The sequence below is a fragment of the Pongo abelii genome, chromosome 19 (genome assembly GCF_028885655.2).
Source record: "Pongo abelii isolate AG06213 chromosome 19, NHGRI_mPonAbe1-v2.0_pri, whole genome shotgun sequence".
NCBI lineage: Eukaryota > Metazoa > Chordata > Mammalia > Primates > Hominidae > Pongo > Pongo abelii.
Genome location: NC_072004.2, coordinates 4,674,263 through 4,689,517, shown reverse-complemented (window position 1 = coordinate 4,689,517; position 15,255 = coordinate 4,674,263). Strand labels below are relative to the sequence as shown.

Genomic DNA, 15,255 nt, shown 5'->3' with positions numbered 1-15,255 from the left:
AGCAAGGTGAGCTGTCCTGGAGAGCTTCCTCAGAGTGGTGGCTCCAGGTGAATTCCCAGCAGTTGCAGGGTTACAGGTGGAGAAGTGGCAGAGCTTGGAAATAGGAGCTTGTCTCCTCCAACAGCCTGAGACTTCCCAAGGTGGGGACCCTGCTTCCGCATCCCACCCGCATCAGGCCTGCTGCTCCCTAAAGAGGGCAGTTACGTCTCCTCCCAGCGCAGGGAGGATCTTTGCTCATGGAGAAGCTCCAGCCAGGGTAGCAGAGGAGGAGAAGACAAGGGGAGGGGCCTTGAGCTCACCCTGAGGATCTCCCTGCAGATATAGGCGATACAGTCCTCCTTCAGGGCGTTGCCTTTCGTGTTCTTTACCAGGTCAGTCACTGAACCAGCACCACAGAACTCCATCACCAGCTAGGATCCCAGGAAGGTACCGAAAGGAAAAGTATCAGTCAGACACTCCCACCCCTGCCCCAATCCCCTGCTAGACTCCTGGAGGAGGATGAGACCTTGGGGCTGGAACTGGTATGAGCTAGACAGCAAGGGCCACAGAAGCCTCACAAAGGCCACAGGACTTCCTGAAGTCAAGAGAGAGAGGGAAAAAGCCTGGGTGCGGTGGCTCATGCCTGTAATCCCAGCACTTTGGGAGGCTGAGGCAGGGGGATCACCTGAGGTCAGGAGTTCGAGACCAGCCTGGCCAACATGGTGAGCAAGACTCCGTCTCAAAAAAAAAAAAAAGAGAAAAAGAGGAGAAGGAATACAGATGGAAAAGAACTGGCAGGGTGGGGCTGGGTTTAGGGTAGGAGTCCAAGGAATCCCTGAAACTGTAGACAAAATGATGCAGGTATATGCATTTTCCTTGAGGAAGGGTCTAGTACTTTCATCAGATTCTCACTGGGATTCCAAACCCTAAAGCAGTTAAGAACTACTGCTTTACGGCTGGGCGCGGTGGCTCACGCCTGTAATCCCAACACTTTGGGAGGCCGAGGCAGGTGGATCACGAGGTCAGGAGTTCAAGACCATCCTGGATAACACGATGAAACCCCGTCTCTACTGAAAAAAAAAAAAAAATACAAAAAAGTAGCCGGGCATGGTGGTGGGCTCCTGTAGTCCCAGCTACTTGGGAGGCTGAGGCAGGAGAATGGCGTGAACCTGGGAGGTGGAGCTTGCAGTAAGCCGAGATTGCGCCACTGAACTCCAGCCTGGGTGACAGAGTGAGACTCTCTCTCAAAAAAAAAAAGACAAAACAAAACACTACTGCTTTGGGCCGGGCCAGTGGCTCATGCCTGTAATCCTAGCACTTTGGGAGGCCGAGGTGGGCGGATCACGAGGTCAGGAGTTCGAGACCATCCTGGCTAACATGGTGAAACCCCATCTCTACTAAAAATACAAAAAATTAGCTGGGCATGGTGGTGGGCGCCTGTAATCCCAGCTACTCAGGACGCTGAGGCAGGAGAATCTCTTGAACCCGGGAGGCAGAGGCTGCAGTGAGCCGAGATCGCGCCACTGCACTCCAGCCTGAGCGACAAAGCAAGACTCTGTCTCAGACAAAAAAAACAAAAAACAAAAAACTTCTGCTTTGGATCAAGGCTGGCCCAAGGCCTGCTTCTATATGGTCAGTAAGTCAAGAATGGTTTTTACTTTTTTTTTTTTTTTTGATACAGGGTCTTACTCTGTCACCCAGAGTGGAGTGCAGTGGCGCGATCTCAGCTCACTGCAACCTCCGCCTCCCAGGTTCAAGCGATTCTCCTGCCTCAGCCTCCCAAGTAGCTGGGATTACAGGTGCGTGCCACCACGCCCGGCTAATTTTTATATTTTCAGTAGAGACGGGGTGTCACCGTGTTGGCCAGGCTGGTCCTGAACTCCTGACCTCAGGTGATCCACCCACCTCAGCCTCCCAAAGTGCCAGGATTACAGGCTTGAGCCATTGCATCTGGCCTGTTTTTTACATTCTTAAATGGTTGTGGGAAAAAAACAAAAAAAGGAATCTTATTTTATGACATGTGAAAGTGAAAAAACATTGAAATGTGAGTGACCGCAGTGAAGGTGCTGGGGTATAGCCACGCTCATTCGTTTATGTACTGACTATTGCTGCTTTCGTGTTACAACAACAGAACTGAGCAGCTGAGACAGCAAGTATGACCTGCAAAGCCTGAAATATTTACTATCTGGCCCTTCACAGAAAAAGTTTGCCAGTCCCTGACTTAGAAGCAGAAAAGGGGCTAAGAATTAGTGATTCTCTAGGTCTGCTGGAGACATAAAGAGTGCATAGGGTCTACCTCGACAGCTGCAACAGGAAACCCGGGAAGACCCTGAGAGAAACTCCTCCAGCACAGAGAGTAACAAGGCCAGGAGATGAGGAGGGCTCTGGGTCTGCACCTCCCAGGGAGAGCAGCTGAGACCCAGAGGCAGAGAAGATGGCTCCAACCAGTCTTCCTGGGAATCAGCATGCTTGTCCAAGTTTTCACTAAAAGCCACATCCAATGCAGGAAAAGGTTGGGTGGACACATATATTTGCATATGCAATAAAAGTAATTTGCATGTGCCTACTCCTTGGAGAGTAGAGAACAGTGAGAGGAGGGGAGGACCTGTGCCCAACAGGTCCAGAAGGGGGCGCCCGGCCACTAATGCCTCTAGCCCGCCACAATCTCCACCACACACACCTGGCAGGTAGACCTCCCTGTCACCTTTCTCCCTTTCTTTGTGTGCCTGAGTGTGTGTGTTCCCAAAAAGCCAAAGGGCCTTGGAGGCCAGGACCATGGCTCATGCTCATCTATACAGAGTATACAGAAGTACTTAGTAAGTGCTTGTTGTCTGAATGGCTGCTGGGAGGGGAGACCTGGCGTCAGCGCCAAAACTCCCGACAGCCATTGCCGCACTCCCTGCTGTGCCATCCTCAGGGACTGGGCTCAGTACCACAAAGGGTGAGGCTGGGGGAACATGTCAGCACCAGTGCCCAGGCTAGGGAGGGGAATGACTCTTAGGAATGTTCTGGGCCAGGCAGGAGGAATTTGGGGGAGGCCCCAAGCTCTGCAACAGGCTCTGGTTCCAATGATGACCCAGAAGGGCTGGGTGCACTGTAACATCTGGGGTGCTTGGAGGGGTCTGGGCCCTGTTATCTCCCACAAATATTTTGGTTCTGTTGCTTTCCCAGGAGCTGTGCTCAAAGGCAGGAAAACTGATGGACGGCCTCCCCACGGTCTCTCTCACCTTTGCCAGGATTATATTTATTTATTAAGAGCCGATCGCACAGTGTGAGATACTGGTTAGGGGAAGGGTTGGGGCAAACGCCAGGACCCCTCCCCACAAAACACTCAAAGGACGAGATGCTGCAATTCATGGGGGCTGGAGTGCGGGGCCATCCATGAGGCAGGAGGCCCCTCTGGGTCCAGGGACAGGGGAGGCTGGGTAGACCGGAGGGAGGGTAGCTGGCAAGGAAAGATGCTGGGCACTGACACTGAGTCCTAGTGCACAGCCCAGAGACAGGGACTGGGGGGAAGGCAGGCAGGGGGGCGTTTCTCACCCAGAGCTGGTCATCGTTTCCCGGGGGGCTCTTCTTGATGAAGGCTCCATAGTAGGTGGCGATGTTGCGGTGGTGAGAGTACTTTTTCAGCATGTTGATCTCCTGTTTGATCTCTTCCTCCTCATCCTAGGCAAATGGGAGGAGCTGAGCCCTGAGACTCCCCCCACACTCCCTTCTCGCTGGTCCGACCCTCCCACTGCCCAGCTTCACTCCCTACCTCCGTGACATCCATGACCTTGATGGCAGCCAGCTGCCCCGTCTTGACATGCCGACCCTGCAGGACAGTGGGATCTGAGTCTATGCTCAGAGAGCAGAACGTAGAGAGGGCTTGACTCTAGGAGACACAGCTTTTTTTTTTGAGACAGAGTCTCGCTCTGTCGCCCAGACTAGAGTGCAGTGGCGCGATCTCAGCTCACTGCCAGCTCCACCTCCCGGGTTCATGCCATTCTCCTGCCTCAGCCTCCGGGATAGCTGGGACTACAGGTGCCCACCACCACGCCCGGCTGATTTTTTGTATTTTTAGTAGAGATGGGGTTTCACCGTGTTAGCCAGGATGGTGTCGACCTCCTGACCTCGTGATCCGCCCGCCTCGGCCTCCCAAAGTGCTGGGATTACAGGCGTGAGCCACCGCGCCCAGCCCGACTGTTTTCTATCTTACAGAGTGCCCCTCAGCCGGGCGCCGTGGTTCACGCCTGTAATCCCAACACTTTGGGAGACTGAGGCGGGTGGATCACTTGAGACCAGGAGTTCGAGACCAGCCTGGCCAACATGCAGAAACCCCATCTCTACTAAAAATACATAAAATTAGCCGGGTGTCGTGGCAGGCGCCTATAATCCCAGCTACTCAGGAGGCTGAGGCACGAGAGTTGCTTGAACCTGGGAGGCAAGCCGAGACCGTGCCACTGCACTGCTGCCTGGGGGACAAAGTGAGACTCTGTCTCAAAAAAAAAAAAAAAAGAAAGAAAAAGAAAAAAAAAAAAGAAAGTATCCCTCATTGTGGCTACACACCTCAGTGAATGTGCTGTTCGTGGGAGTGGACAGAGGGAGGCGCTCCCGAGCCATCATGGCCAACAGAGAAACCACCTACAGTGGACTTCCAAGTTACAGGCTCGATAAAGGCGAAGGGGCTCCTCCCATAGAAACTCACGACAGATGAGGGAGAAACATTTATGTTCTGTTCCAGCCTCTCTGGCTTGGACTTTCTACAGTCTGAAAGTTAGAGCAGGCCGTGAAAGATACTTCTCCAACCTAATGGAGGATGGAGGGAATAGGAGGAGGAGGCTAGGGAGGAAGGGGCTTTGCCTCACCCTCTTCTCCTAAGCAAGACAAAATGCTGCTTTCCTGACTCACCAACTCTGGACAGCAGGCCTCTCCCAGAATCAACTTCACCCACAAAGCTTTTTATTCTTGTCGATAGGGAAAGAACAGAGACAGAGCTGAGATTTTAGGGAACTCAGAGAAACACAGACGGGCCAGCCGACATGTGCTAATGCTCCTGTCACCAGTCCTAGTGGGAAGAAACTTCCTCTTCTTGAGTGTGTCCCAGCCATTGCCCTCCTCCCCCAACATCCTTCTGAAATTCCTAGTGGGAGCATCTAACGCTTGGAGAGGAAAGCCCAAAGGCTTCCTGGGGAGGAGCAGGATGGGGGAAGGTGGCCCCTCATGGGGATGGACTGGCTTTGCCAGCCCATGGGTAATTTTTATCCTCAGCCAGTCAAGACCCCAAGCCCAGAGACGCAGGAGCACACGGCACCACTATTCCCATGGCAACGACAAGGCAAGAGATTGCGGGTGGGGTGCCTGTTTCCCCAAAGTTTGCAAGAGAAGGATTGTAAGAGAAAGGCAGGTGGTCTCAGTGACACAGGAAACACGGGGCTAGAGATGCAGAGGAGACTTGCGACAGTATCACACACTCTGTTTGGAGATGAAAATGCCATGGGCCCCAGGGGGCTCCAGTCAGAGGCAGCATTCACCCTGAGCATCCTCACTCCCTGCTGCAGCAGCTCCCACCATCCAAATGTGAGCAGTGGTCAGGCCACCTCATTCCCCGCTGGAGCAGCTCCCCCTATCCAAGTGTGAGCAGTGGTCAGGCCACATGAGAGGGCTGAGCTGGCCAACCTAAAACCTACCATCGGTGGCTGAGAACATGCCACTTCTGTCAGGGACAGAAGCAGCTCAAAAGCAGAAAGCCTGAGCTCTGGCTCCAGCTGTGGCTCCAGCAGGCCAGCTGTGGGAGCAGAGGCCACTTCCCCTCTGCAGAAGGTCACCCATTAGGTCCCACTACCTCAAAGTCCTGGGTCTCTCTGTGGTCCGGGGAGAGGCCAAACCCACACCTCTGGCCTTAGCTCTCTCTGAATCCCAGAAGAGTTCTGACACACAAGGCCGTATGCCCTTCCGCCTGCTCTCACTGCTGCAGGCCACCCTGCCTGGCTGCTGGCCTGTTCCCACCATGTCCGGGACTGGCTCTACACTCAGGTAGAGAGAGGCATCAACACTACCTCCTTCTGGGTGCTCTTTCCTCTCCCTGACTCTACCTTTCCAGGGCCCCAGCCTCTGGCATCTCCCATAGCCCCCCTCAGACCTGCAGACCAGGAACCTACTTCCTTCCACTCCTCCCAAGAGTGCCCTGCAGATGTGGAGGTCATACTTCCACACCATTCGTCTCACCTTGTACACCTGTCCATAGGTTCCATTGCCGACCACCTCCACAAGCTCAAAGATCCCAGCAGGGTCCTAGGGGCAGGAGACAGGAGGGAGACAGAAGAATACTGTGTCAGGACTTTAGAAAAGGATTACAGAGCTAGGTGGGGGTAAAGTGGTATCCAGTCAAGATATGGGAGTGAAGACCAGCATATCAGGAGGACAGGTGGCAGGAACCCTGGTGGCTGGCTGCCCTTTTCCTAGATTGGTTCAGAGTGAATGTTCTATGGGAAAAGTTGGAAGAAGTGAGTGGCCGGGTGCGGTGGCTCATGCCTGTAATCCCAGCACTTTGGGAGGCCGAGGCGGGTGGATCACGAGGTCAGGAGATCAAGACCATCCTGGCTAACACGGTGAAACCCCATCTCTACTAAAAATACAAAAAATTAGCTGGGCATGGTGGCGGGCACCTGTAGTCCCAGCTACTCGGGAGGCTGAGGCAGGAGAATGGCGTGAACCTGGTAGGTGGAGGTTGCAGTGAGCCAAGATTGCGCCACTGCACTCCAGCCTGGGTGACAGAGCGAGACTCTGTCTCAAAAAAAAAAAAAAAAAAAAAGAAAGAAAAAAAATAGAAGTGAGAGAACGTGGAAGTCAGAGCCCAGACGGCTTTTCAAAGACATGTTCCTGATTTCAAATCCACCAAGAAACTGCGTCTGTACCCTCATCTGCAAAATAAGGGTGCCCGAGTACCTTCCTCTGGGGTTGGTACTCACATTTTAAGTGAAGAAATGCCCATCAAATGCTTCAGATGGTTCCTGGCACCAGAGCGTGTGCCCAATAAAAGTTAATGACCATTATTATTATCTTACTTCTTAAAAGCAGGGATGAGGAAAGCTAGCAGGGAGCAGGAATTTCAGGGCCACCATCCTTTTGTCCTTCCCTCTTCCCAGTCCCCCTGAGACTGAGGGCTTCCAGGCCAGGGTTTGAGGCAACTGGGGGCAAAAGGACCTGGAGGGAGGGAGTCAGCAGGTGATGATGAGAAAGGGCCTCTGAGAAGGGAGAACTTTCTGTTCCTACTTTTCTGAGCCAAGCAGTGCCAGGAGGAGAGGGCCCGAAGGGCTCGAACAAAGCCTCTAAAGAGGCTCGTCCTCCTCCTGGGCCAAGAGCAGGCAGGCCTGGCCTCAGCAACACAGCTGCGGTCGGGAGGCCACCCACACCCTCCTGGCAGAATCTTTTTTTCTTTTTTTTTTTGAGAGAAAGAAGTTGGGAGGTGGAGCTGCAAGCTGAAGAGAGATACAGCCCAGTACTGTGTGCACTCCTGCACCTCCTGCAGAATGATGGCTCTTTTTTTTTTTTTTTTTTTTCTTTTGAGACTGGGTCTCACTCTGTCACCCAGGCTGGATGCAGTGGTACAATCATAGCTCACTGCAGCCTCAGTCTCCTGGGCTCAAGCAATCCTCCCACCTCAGCCTCCTGAACAGCTGGGACCACAGGCATGCATCACCACTCCTGGCTAATTTTTTTTATTTTTAGTAGAGACGGGGTGTCACTATGTTGCCAAGGCTGTTCTCAAACTTCTGAGTTCAAGCAGTCCTCCTGCCTTGGCCTCCCAAAGTACTGGGATTACAGGTGTAAGCCACCATGCCTGCCTCAGAGCCGGCAGTTCTGACAGTTCTGGTGTTTCATAGGGCAGGCCCCTCCCCACCGCTATGAGGACCGAGCAGAGGCAGAAAGTGAGGATGGCACTTGGGAATAAACTCTCCAGGCAACACGTGGCCTCTGTGCTGATAATCCTAAAAGCATATAATCTAAAACTCCTTTCTCCCTGATTCTGAAAGCTAATATAGGGTTTCTGGGAGAAAAAAAAAATCCCATAACCAAAAAACCCCACATCCATGCCAATAAAAGCACTTCATCCACTGAAGTAATAAGCCCAAGGAAGACGACTTGTGCGTGTTGAAGACCAGAGGGACACCAGCCCAAGGCTTTTAAAAAATGTCCTCACTGTGCACTTTTTCCATTTTCTCAAAGAGGAGCTGGAGAGCGGAGATGTGCCCCTGGCACCCTGTGCGTGCCCCATCAGAGCATGTACCACGAGGCATTGTGACTCTACATTTACTTGTCTTATTCACTGGAGAAAGGGACTGAGCTCTCCTTGCTCACCAGATAATGTCTAGCACCTCGCTGAGGCCTGGCGTGCAGCAGCCTGAGAAAACAGCCCAGCCTGCTCGGGAGGAAGTATTGACAGAGCTGAAAGGGGTTCCTTCTCTGTGCTCTGAAGGGGACTGGGCTGACCAGACCAAGAACTTTGTGGGTCTACATTCAATTATTTGGCTTCAGCTAAAGTTACGGGAAAAAAAAAAATCTTGGCCGGGCGCGGTGGCTCACACCTGTAATCCCAGCACTTTGGGAGGCTGAGGCGGGCAGATCAAGAGATCAGGGGATCGAGACCATCCTGGCTAACACGGTGAAACCCCGTCTCTACTAAAAATACAAAAAACTGGCCGGGTGCGGTGGCTCACGCCTGTAATCCCAGCACTTTGGGAGGCCGAGGCAGGTGGATCATGAGGTCAGGAGATCAAGACCATCCTGGCTAACACGGTGAAACCCTGTCTCTACTAAAAATACAAAAAATTAGCCCAGCGTAGTGGCGGGCGCCTGTAGTCCCAGCTACTCGGGAGGCTGAGGCAGGAGAATGGTGTGAACCCGGGAGGCGGAGCTTGCAGTGAGCCGAGATCGCGCCACTGCACTCCAGCCTGGGCGACAGAGCCAGACTCCGTCTCAAAAAAAAAAAAAAAAAAAAAAAAAAAAAAATTAGCTGGGCGGGCACCTATATTCACAGCTACTCAGGAGGCTGAGGCAGGAGAATCGCTTAACCCAGGAGGTGGAGGTTGCAGTGAGCCGAGATCACACCACTGCACTCCAACCTAAGTGACAGAGCAAGACTCTGTCTTCGGGGAAAAAAAAAAAACTTAACAAATTTATTCATTTTTTTTGAAATGGAATTTTTCTCTTGTTGCCCAGGCTGGAGTGCAATGGCATGATCTTGGCTCACCGCAACCTCCACCTCCTGGGTTCAAATGATTCTCCTGCCTCAGCCTCCCGAGTAGCTGGGACTACAGGTGTGTGCCACCACGCCCAGCTAATTTTGTATTTTTAGTAGAGACGTGGTTTCACCCTGTTGGTCAGACTGGTCTCAAACTCTTGACCTCAGGTGATCCACCCACCTCAGCCTCCCAAGGTGTTGGGATTACAGGTGTGAACCACTGCGCCCGGCCTAATTTTTGTTTTTTGAGAGTCAGATCTTGCTCTGTTGCCCAGACGGGAGTGCAGTGGCATGATCACAGCTCACTGTAGCCCTGAACTCCTGGGCTCAAGCAATCCTCCCACCCCAGCCTCCCAACACATTAATATTATAGGCATGACCCAGCATGCACAGCTGAAACAACATTTAATAGATGTAAATCACAGCAGGATCCACAGGAAAGAGAGGTGTTGTCACTGCAGTGCAAGGGACTAACGAGAGGTCTTTCTGACCCTGAGAGCTGGAAGGAACCTGAAAAAAGTCATCTCATCCGTCTTCAGTTCTAGATTAGAGGCTCGAAGACCATAGAGTTCCCTACAGAGCTGCCCAACAGAAGAACTCATCCATTCCGGAGCCTCTGAACTGACTGCTGCGAAGTCCTTTCTTAAATCAAACTGTAGCTCTTTCTGAGATGGAGGGAGACAGGAAAAAGGACCTAGGGTCATAATTTTCTGAACACTCCTAATCTAAGAGGGAAAATACCGTGGGCCTGTTAAAGCCATAATGATCTGTCACCATCAAGTCAAATCACTTCAAGTACATTTTAATTTTGTAACCTTGACTCCCAATCTGTCTCCTTCACCTGTGTTTGGGTGGCACTGAGGGTTGAAGGAATATTTGAGGTCAGACACCCTGGGTTCAGGTATCGACATTTAATGGGTTTCAAGTTGGTTTCCTGAAAACTCCTACTGGAAAGGGTGATTCAGAGAAGCAAGCTGAGGTCCCGCATGCGGCACTCTGGTTGTAGTCTCTCACCCCCTCCCCACCCAGATGCTCCATGTTTCAATAGCAGCACTGCTTTCCCACCACAGTCCAGCCTCTGCCTAATCCTCTTCCTCCTCCTCCTCCCTTTCCTGTATCGCAGCCACCCTGTCCTTTCTCCCTTCAACATGTGCTTGGCTTGTCCACCACCTCAGACCAATCCCTCATGTCCTCCCTCCTGAACTCTAGCCTCCCCCATGTCTTCCTTCTGCTGCCACTGATTTAACTCTTCCAAAATGGCGCTTTCCTGATTTTACTCTTTTGCCCAGAACTGGCAGCGGGGTTCCCCAATGCTTAGAGAGTCCCAACACCTCAGCCTGATATTTAAGGATGCCCCATTATTATCCAACCACTAAGTATCTTTTGAGTGAGCGCCTCCATTTGCCCTGCACTGGGCTAAGCCCTAAGCAGGGAAAAGCTATAAGGCAATCGTATCCCATTTCATTCATCCATTACATATTTCCTGAGCACAAACTATGTAATAACTCCCGAATTAGACACAAAAGGGAGCTCACCAATATATGAGAAATATAAAACCTTACTATTTTATAGATTGGCCAAGTACTCAAATATGAAAATGTGGCAGTCTACGATTATATATCATAACAGCAGCCGAAAGCACGAAAGCCGCTGAAATGCTGCTTGGTGTGGCGGAAAGAGCATGGGAGAGGGGTTTTCAACTCTGGCACTAGTCATGTGTCTAACTGTTTGAGGCCTCATTCCCCTCCCACAAGCTAAGAGGGGGTTGGATTGTGTAAAAAGTCCACTTTAGGGTTGGGCGTGATGGCTCATGCCTGTAATCCCAGCACTTTGGGAAGCTGAGGAGGCTGGATCACTTGAGGTCAGGAGTTTGAGACCAGCCTGGCCAACGTTGTGAAGCCCCGTCTCTACTAAAAAATACAAAAATCAGCTGGGTATGGCGGTAGGCACCTGTAAACCCAGCTACTCGGGAGGCTAAGGCAGGAGAATTGCTTGAACTCAGGAGGCAGAGGTTGCAGTGAGCCGAGATCGCGCCACTGCACTCCAGCCTGGGTGAAAGAGTGAGACTCCTTCTCAAAAAAAAAGAAAAGAAAAAAGAGTGGCGAAGACCATGCTGTGTTGTGGGAGAGCAGTCTGGGTTTGAATGTTGAGCTGGGGATGTTAAAGGATACACATGTACATTCTATTGCCATGCTGTGCTGTGGGAGAGTGGTCTGGGTTTCAATGTTGAATCGGGGATGTTAAGGATACACAGGTACATTGTATTGTGCAGTTAGAAACAAGGATCTGTAAATACAATTTACAGACATTCGTGAGTGTCAGAGTTGGAGATACAAACAAATTATCCAGGGAGAGTGTGGATGGCCACGGGCAACACGTGAGAGCAGCAGAACAGACGCCAGAAGAAGAGATGGTCATGGAGGCTGCAGGGGGATAAGGGGAGTGATGGCCTCGAATGCGGCAGAGCAGCCAGAGGGCACTGAAAAAAATCCCACTGACCTCAGCAGCTCGGAAGCCACTGGGAACTGCCGCTGTGTGAGCAGAGGGCAGACAGCGGGGGCTGGAGGAGACAGGGCTGTGCTGAGGAAATGAGGGCAGCACCCTTTCTGGAGAAGTCTAACCTTGAGAGGAAGGGGGAAAATCAGATGACAGCTAGAGCTGGCAGCAAAGTCAGACAATAGGGTTTTCAAAATAGGGAAGATCGTTCCTCATTATGGAGGGGAAGAAGCCAAAAAGGGTGGATGTCTGAGGAGTTGATTTTTCTTTTGTTTCTGAGACAGAGTCTCAGTCACCCAGACTGGAGTGCAGTGGCACGATCTCAGCTCACTGCAACCTTCGCCTCCTGGGTTCAAGCGATTCTCCTGCTTCAGCCTCCTGAGTAGCTGGGATTACAGGCGCACACCACCAAACCTGGCTAATTTTTTTGTATTTTTAGTAGAGACGGGGTTTTACCATGTTGGTCAAACTGGTCTCAAACTCCTGACCTCGTGATCCACCCACCTCGGCCTCCCAAAGTGCTGGGATTACAGGCGTGAGCCACTGTGCTCAGCCAATTTTTGTACTTTTTATGGAGACGGGGTTTCACTGTGTCGCCCAGGCTGGTCTTGAATCCTGAGCTAAAGAGATCCACCTGCCTTGGCCTCCCAAACTGCTGGGATTACAGGGGTGAGGCACCACGCCTGACTCTGTCCATCCTTTTTTTTTTTTTTTTTTAAGACTTGATCTCATTCTGTTGCTCAGGCTAGAGTGCAGTGGTGCAATCTCAGCTCACTGCAACCTCCACCTCCTGGGTTCAAGTGATTCTCTTGCCTCAGTCTCCTGAATAGCTGGGATTACAGCTGACCGCCACCACACTTGGCTAATTTTTTGTATTTTAGTAGAGACAGGATTTCACCATGTTGTCCAGGCCAGTCTCAAACTCCTGACCTCAAGTGATCCGCCCACCTCGGCCTCCCAAAGTGCGGGATTACAGGAGTGAGCCACTGTACCCAGCCTGTCCATCCTTTTGATTGGAGCCATCCTAGTAGGTGTGAAGTGGTATCTCACTGTGGTTTTGATTTGTATTTCCCTCAGGAGGCTGAGGCAGGAGGATCCTATAAGTCCAGGAGTTCGAGGCTGCAGTGAGCTATGATCATGCCACTGTACTTCAGCCTGGGCAACAGAGTGAGATCACCTCCCTACCCCATCTAGAAAAGGATGGACAGTCAAAAGTGTTGCTGAGGGCATGGATAAACTGAAATTGTCATACACTGCTGCTGGGAATGTAAAATGGTCCAGCCACTTTGGAAAACAGTTTGGCAGTTCCTCAAATGTTAAACAATGAGTTATCATATCACCCAGCCATTCCACTTCTAGGTAGATACTCAAGAAAATTGAGAACATATTTCCACACAAAAATATGTAGATGGATGCCCACAGGAGGATTATTAATAACCAAAAAGTAGAAACCACCCAAATATCCATCAACTGATAAACAGATAAATGTGGTATATCTATATAATAGAATGATATTGGCAATAAAAAGAAATGAAGACCAGGTATGGTGGCTCATGTCTATAACCCCAGTGCTTTGGGAGGCAGAGGCGGGAGGATCACTTGAGGTCAAGTGCTTTGAGACTGCTTGGCAGGTTTGAGACCAACCTTGGCAAGATAATAAGACCACATCTCTACAAAAAATTTAAAAAATTAGTGAGGCATGGTGGCATGTACCTGTAGTCCCAGCTACATGGGACGCTGAGATGGAAGGATCCCTTGAGCCCAGGAGCTGAAGGCAGTAGTAACCTATGATAGCACCACTGCACCCGAGCCTGGGTGACAGAGTGAGTGAGACACTGCCTCTAAATAAAAAATAAAAAATAAAAATAAAACAAACGAACAAAAAAAAGGGAATAAACTACTGCTAGATGTTGCAACATGGATGAACCTTGAAGACATTATGCTTAATGCAAGAAGCTAGTCACAAAAGGCCACATACTATGTGGCTACATTTATGTGTAATGTCCAGAATATGCAAATCTAAAGAGATGAAAAGTAGATTAGTGGTTGCCAGGGGCTGGGAGGAAGGAGAAAATGGGTAATGACTGCTAATGCATACGGGGTTTCATTTGGGGATAATGAAAAGGTTCTGAAATTAGATAGTGAAGATGGCTGCATAAATCTGTGAGTATACCAAAAACCACTTTAAAATATTTTAATTTTTGTTAGTTTTTTGAGACAGGGTCTCACTTTGTTGCTGAGGCTGGAGTGCAGTGGTGTGATCTCAGCTCACTGCAACCTCCGTCTCCTGAGCTCAAGCAATCCTCCTGCCTCAAACTCCCAAGTAGCTGGGACTACAGGTGCACACCACCACACCTGGCTAATTTTTACATTTTTTTGTAGAGATGGGGTTTCACTATGTTGCCCAAGCTGGTCTTGAACTCCTGAGTTCAAGTGATCCTCCCGCCTTGGCCTCCCAAAGCGCTGGCATTACAGGCATGAGCCACCACACCTGGCCTAAAATATTTTAAAAGGGTAAATTTTATGGTATGTAAATTATATTTCAATAAAGCTGTTATTAAAAATAATAATCCTTCAATATCACTAATAATAGGAGAAATGCAAATCAAAACCCAATGAGATAGCATCTCACCCCATTTAAAGGGTTATTATCAAAAGACAAAACGGCTGGGCATAGTGGCTCACACCTGCAACTGTAATCCCAACACTTTGGGAGGCTGAGGTGGGAGGATCACTTGAGCCCAGGAGTTCAAGACATGCCTGGGCAACATAGTGAAACCACTCCTCCACAAAAAATAAAACAGTCTCAAAAAAAAAAAAAAAAAAAAATTGGCTGGGCGCAGTGGCTCACGCCTGTAATCCCAGCACTTTGGGAGGCCGAGGCAGGTGGATCATGAGGTCAGGAGATCAAGATCATCCTGGCTAACATGATGAAACCCCATCTCTACTACAAAATACAAAAAAAAAAAGTTAGCCGGGCGTGATGGCGGGTGCCTGTAGTCCCAGCTACTTGGGAGGCTGAGGCAGGAGAATGGCATGAACCCTGGAGGTGGAGCCTGCAGTGAGCTGAGTTCACGCCACTGCACTCCAGCCTGGGCGACACAGCAAGACTCCATCTCAAAAAAAAAGAAAGAAAAAAAATTGCGCCACTGCACTCCAGCCTGGGCAACAAACTGAGACTCTGTCTCAAAAATAAATAAATAAATAAATAAATAAATAAATAAATAAATAAAATAATAAAAATGAATAAATAAAAATAAAATAATTTTTAAAAGACAAAAAAAAAAAAGAGATGCTGCCAAGGATATGGAGAAAGGGGAACTCTTATACACTTTTGGTGGGAATCTAAATTAGTACACCCTCTATGGACAACAGTAAGCAGGTTCCTCAAAACACTGAAAATAGAACTATCATAAAATCAGGTAATACCACTGCTGGGTATATATCCAAAAGAGAAAAAATCGTCAGGTACAGTGGCCCACGCCTGTAATGTGAGCACTTTGGGAGGCTGAGGCAGGAGGATCACTTGAGCCCAGGAGTTAGAGACCATCCTGAGC

The 15,255-nt window shown here is 50.1% G+C and overlaps 1 protein-coding gene across 13 annotated transcripts in view; it reads right to left on the bottom strand.

Moving 5' to 3' along the window:
• MINK1 (misshapen like kinase 1) overlaps positions 1 to 15,255 on the bottom strand; it is a 67,104-nt gene that overhangs the window by 13,456 nt on the left and 38,393 nt on the right. For all 13 annotated transcript variants that reach the window (XM_063717960.1, XM_063717961.1, XM_063717964.1 and 10 more), the window contains exons 2-5: positions 6,187 to 6,252; positions 3,737 to 3,793; positions 3,520 to 3,645; positions 300 to 410 (exon numbers count right to left, since the gene is read on the bottom strand). In XM_063717960.1, the coding sequence (XP_063574030.1) occupies positions 300 to 410; positions 3,520 to 3,645; positions 3,737 to 3,793; positions 6,187 to 6,252 (360 nt within the window). The remainder of the gene's footprint in view (positions 1 to 299; positions 411 to 3,519; positions 3,646 to 3,736; positions 3,794 to 6,186; positions 6,253 to 15,255) is intronic.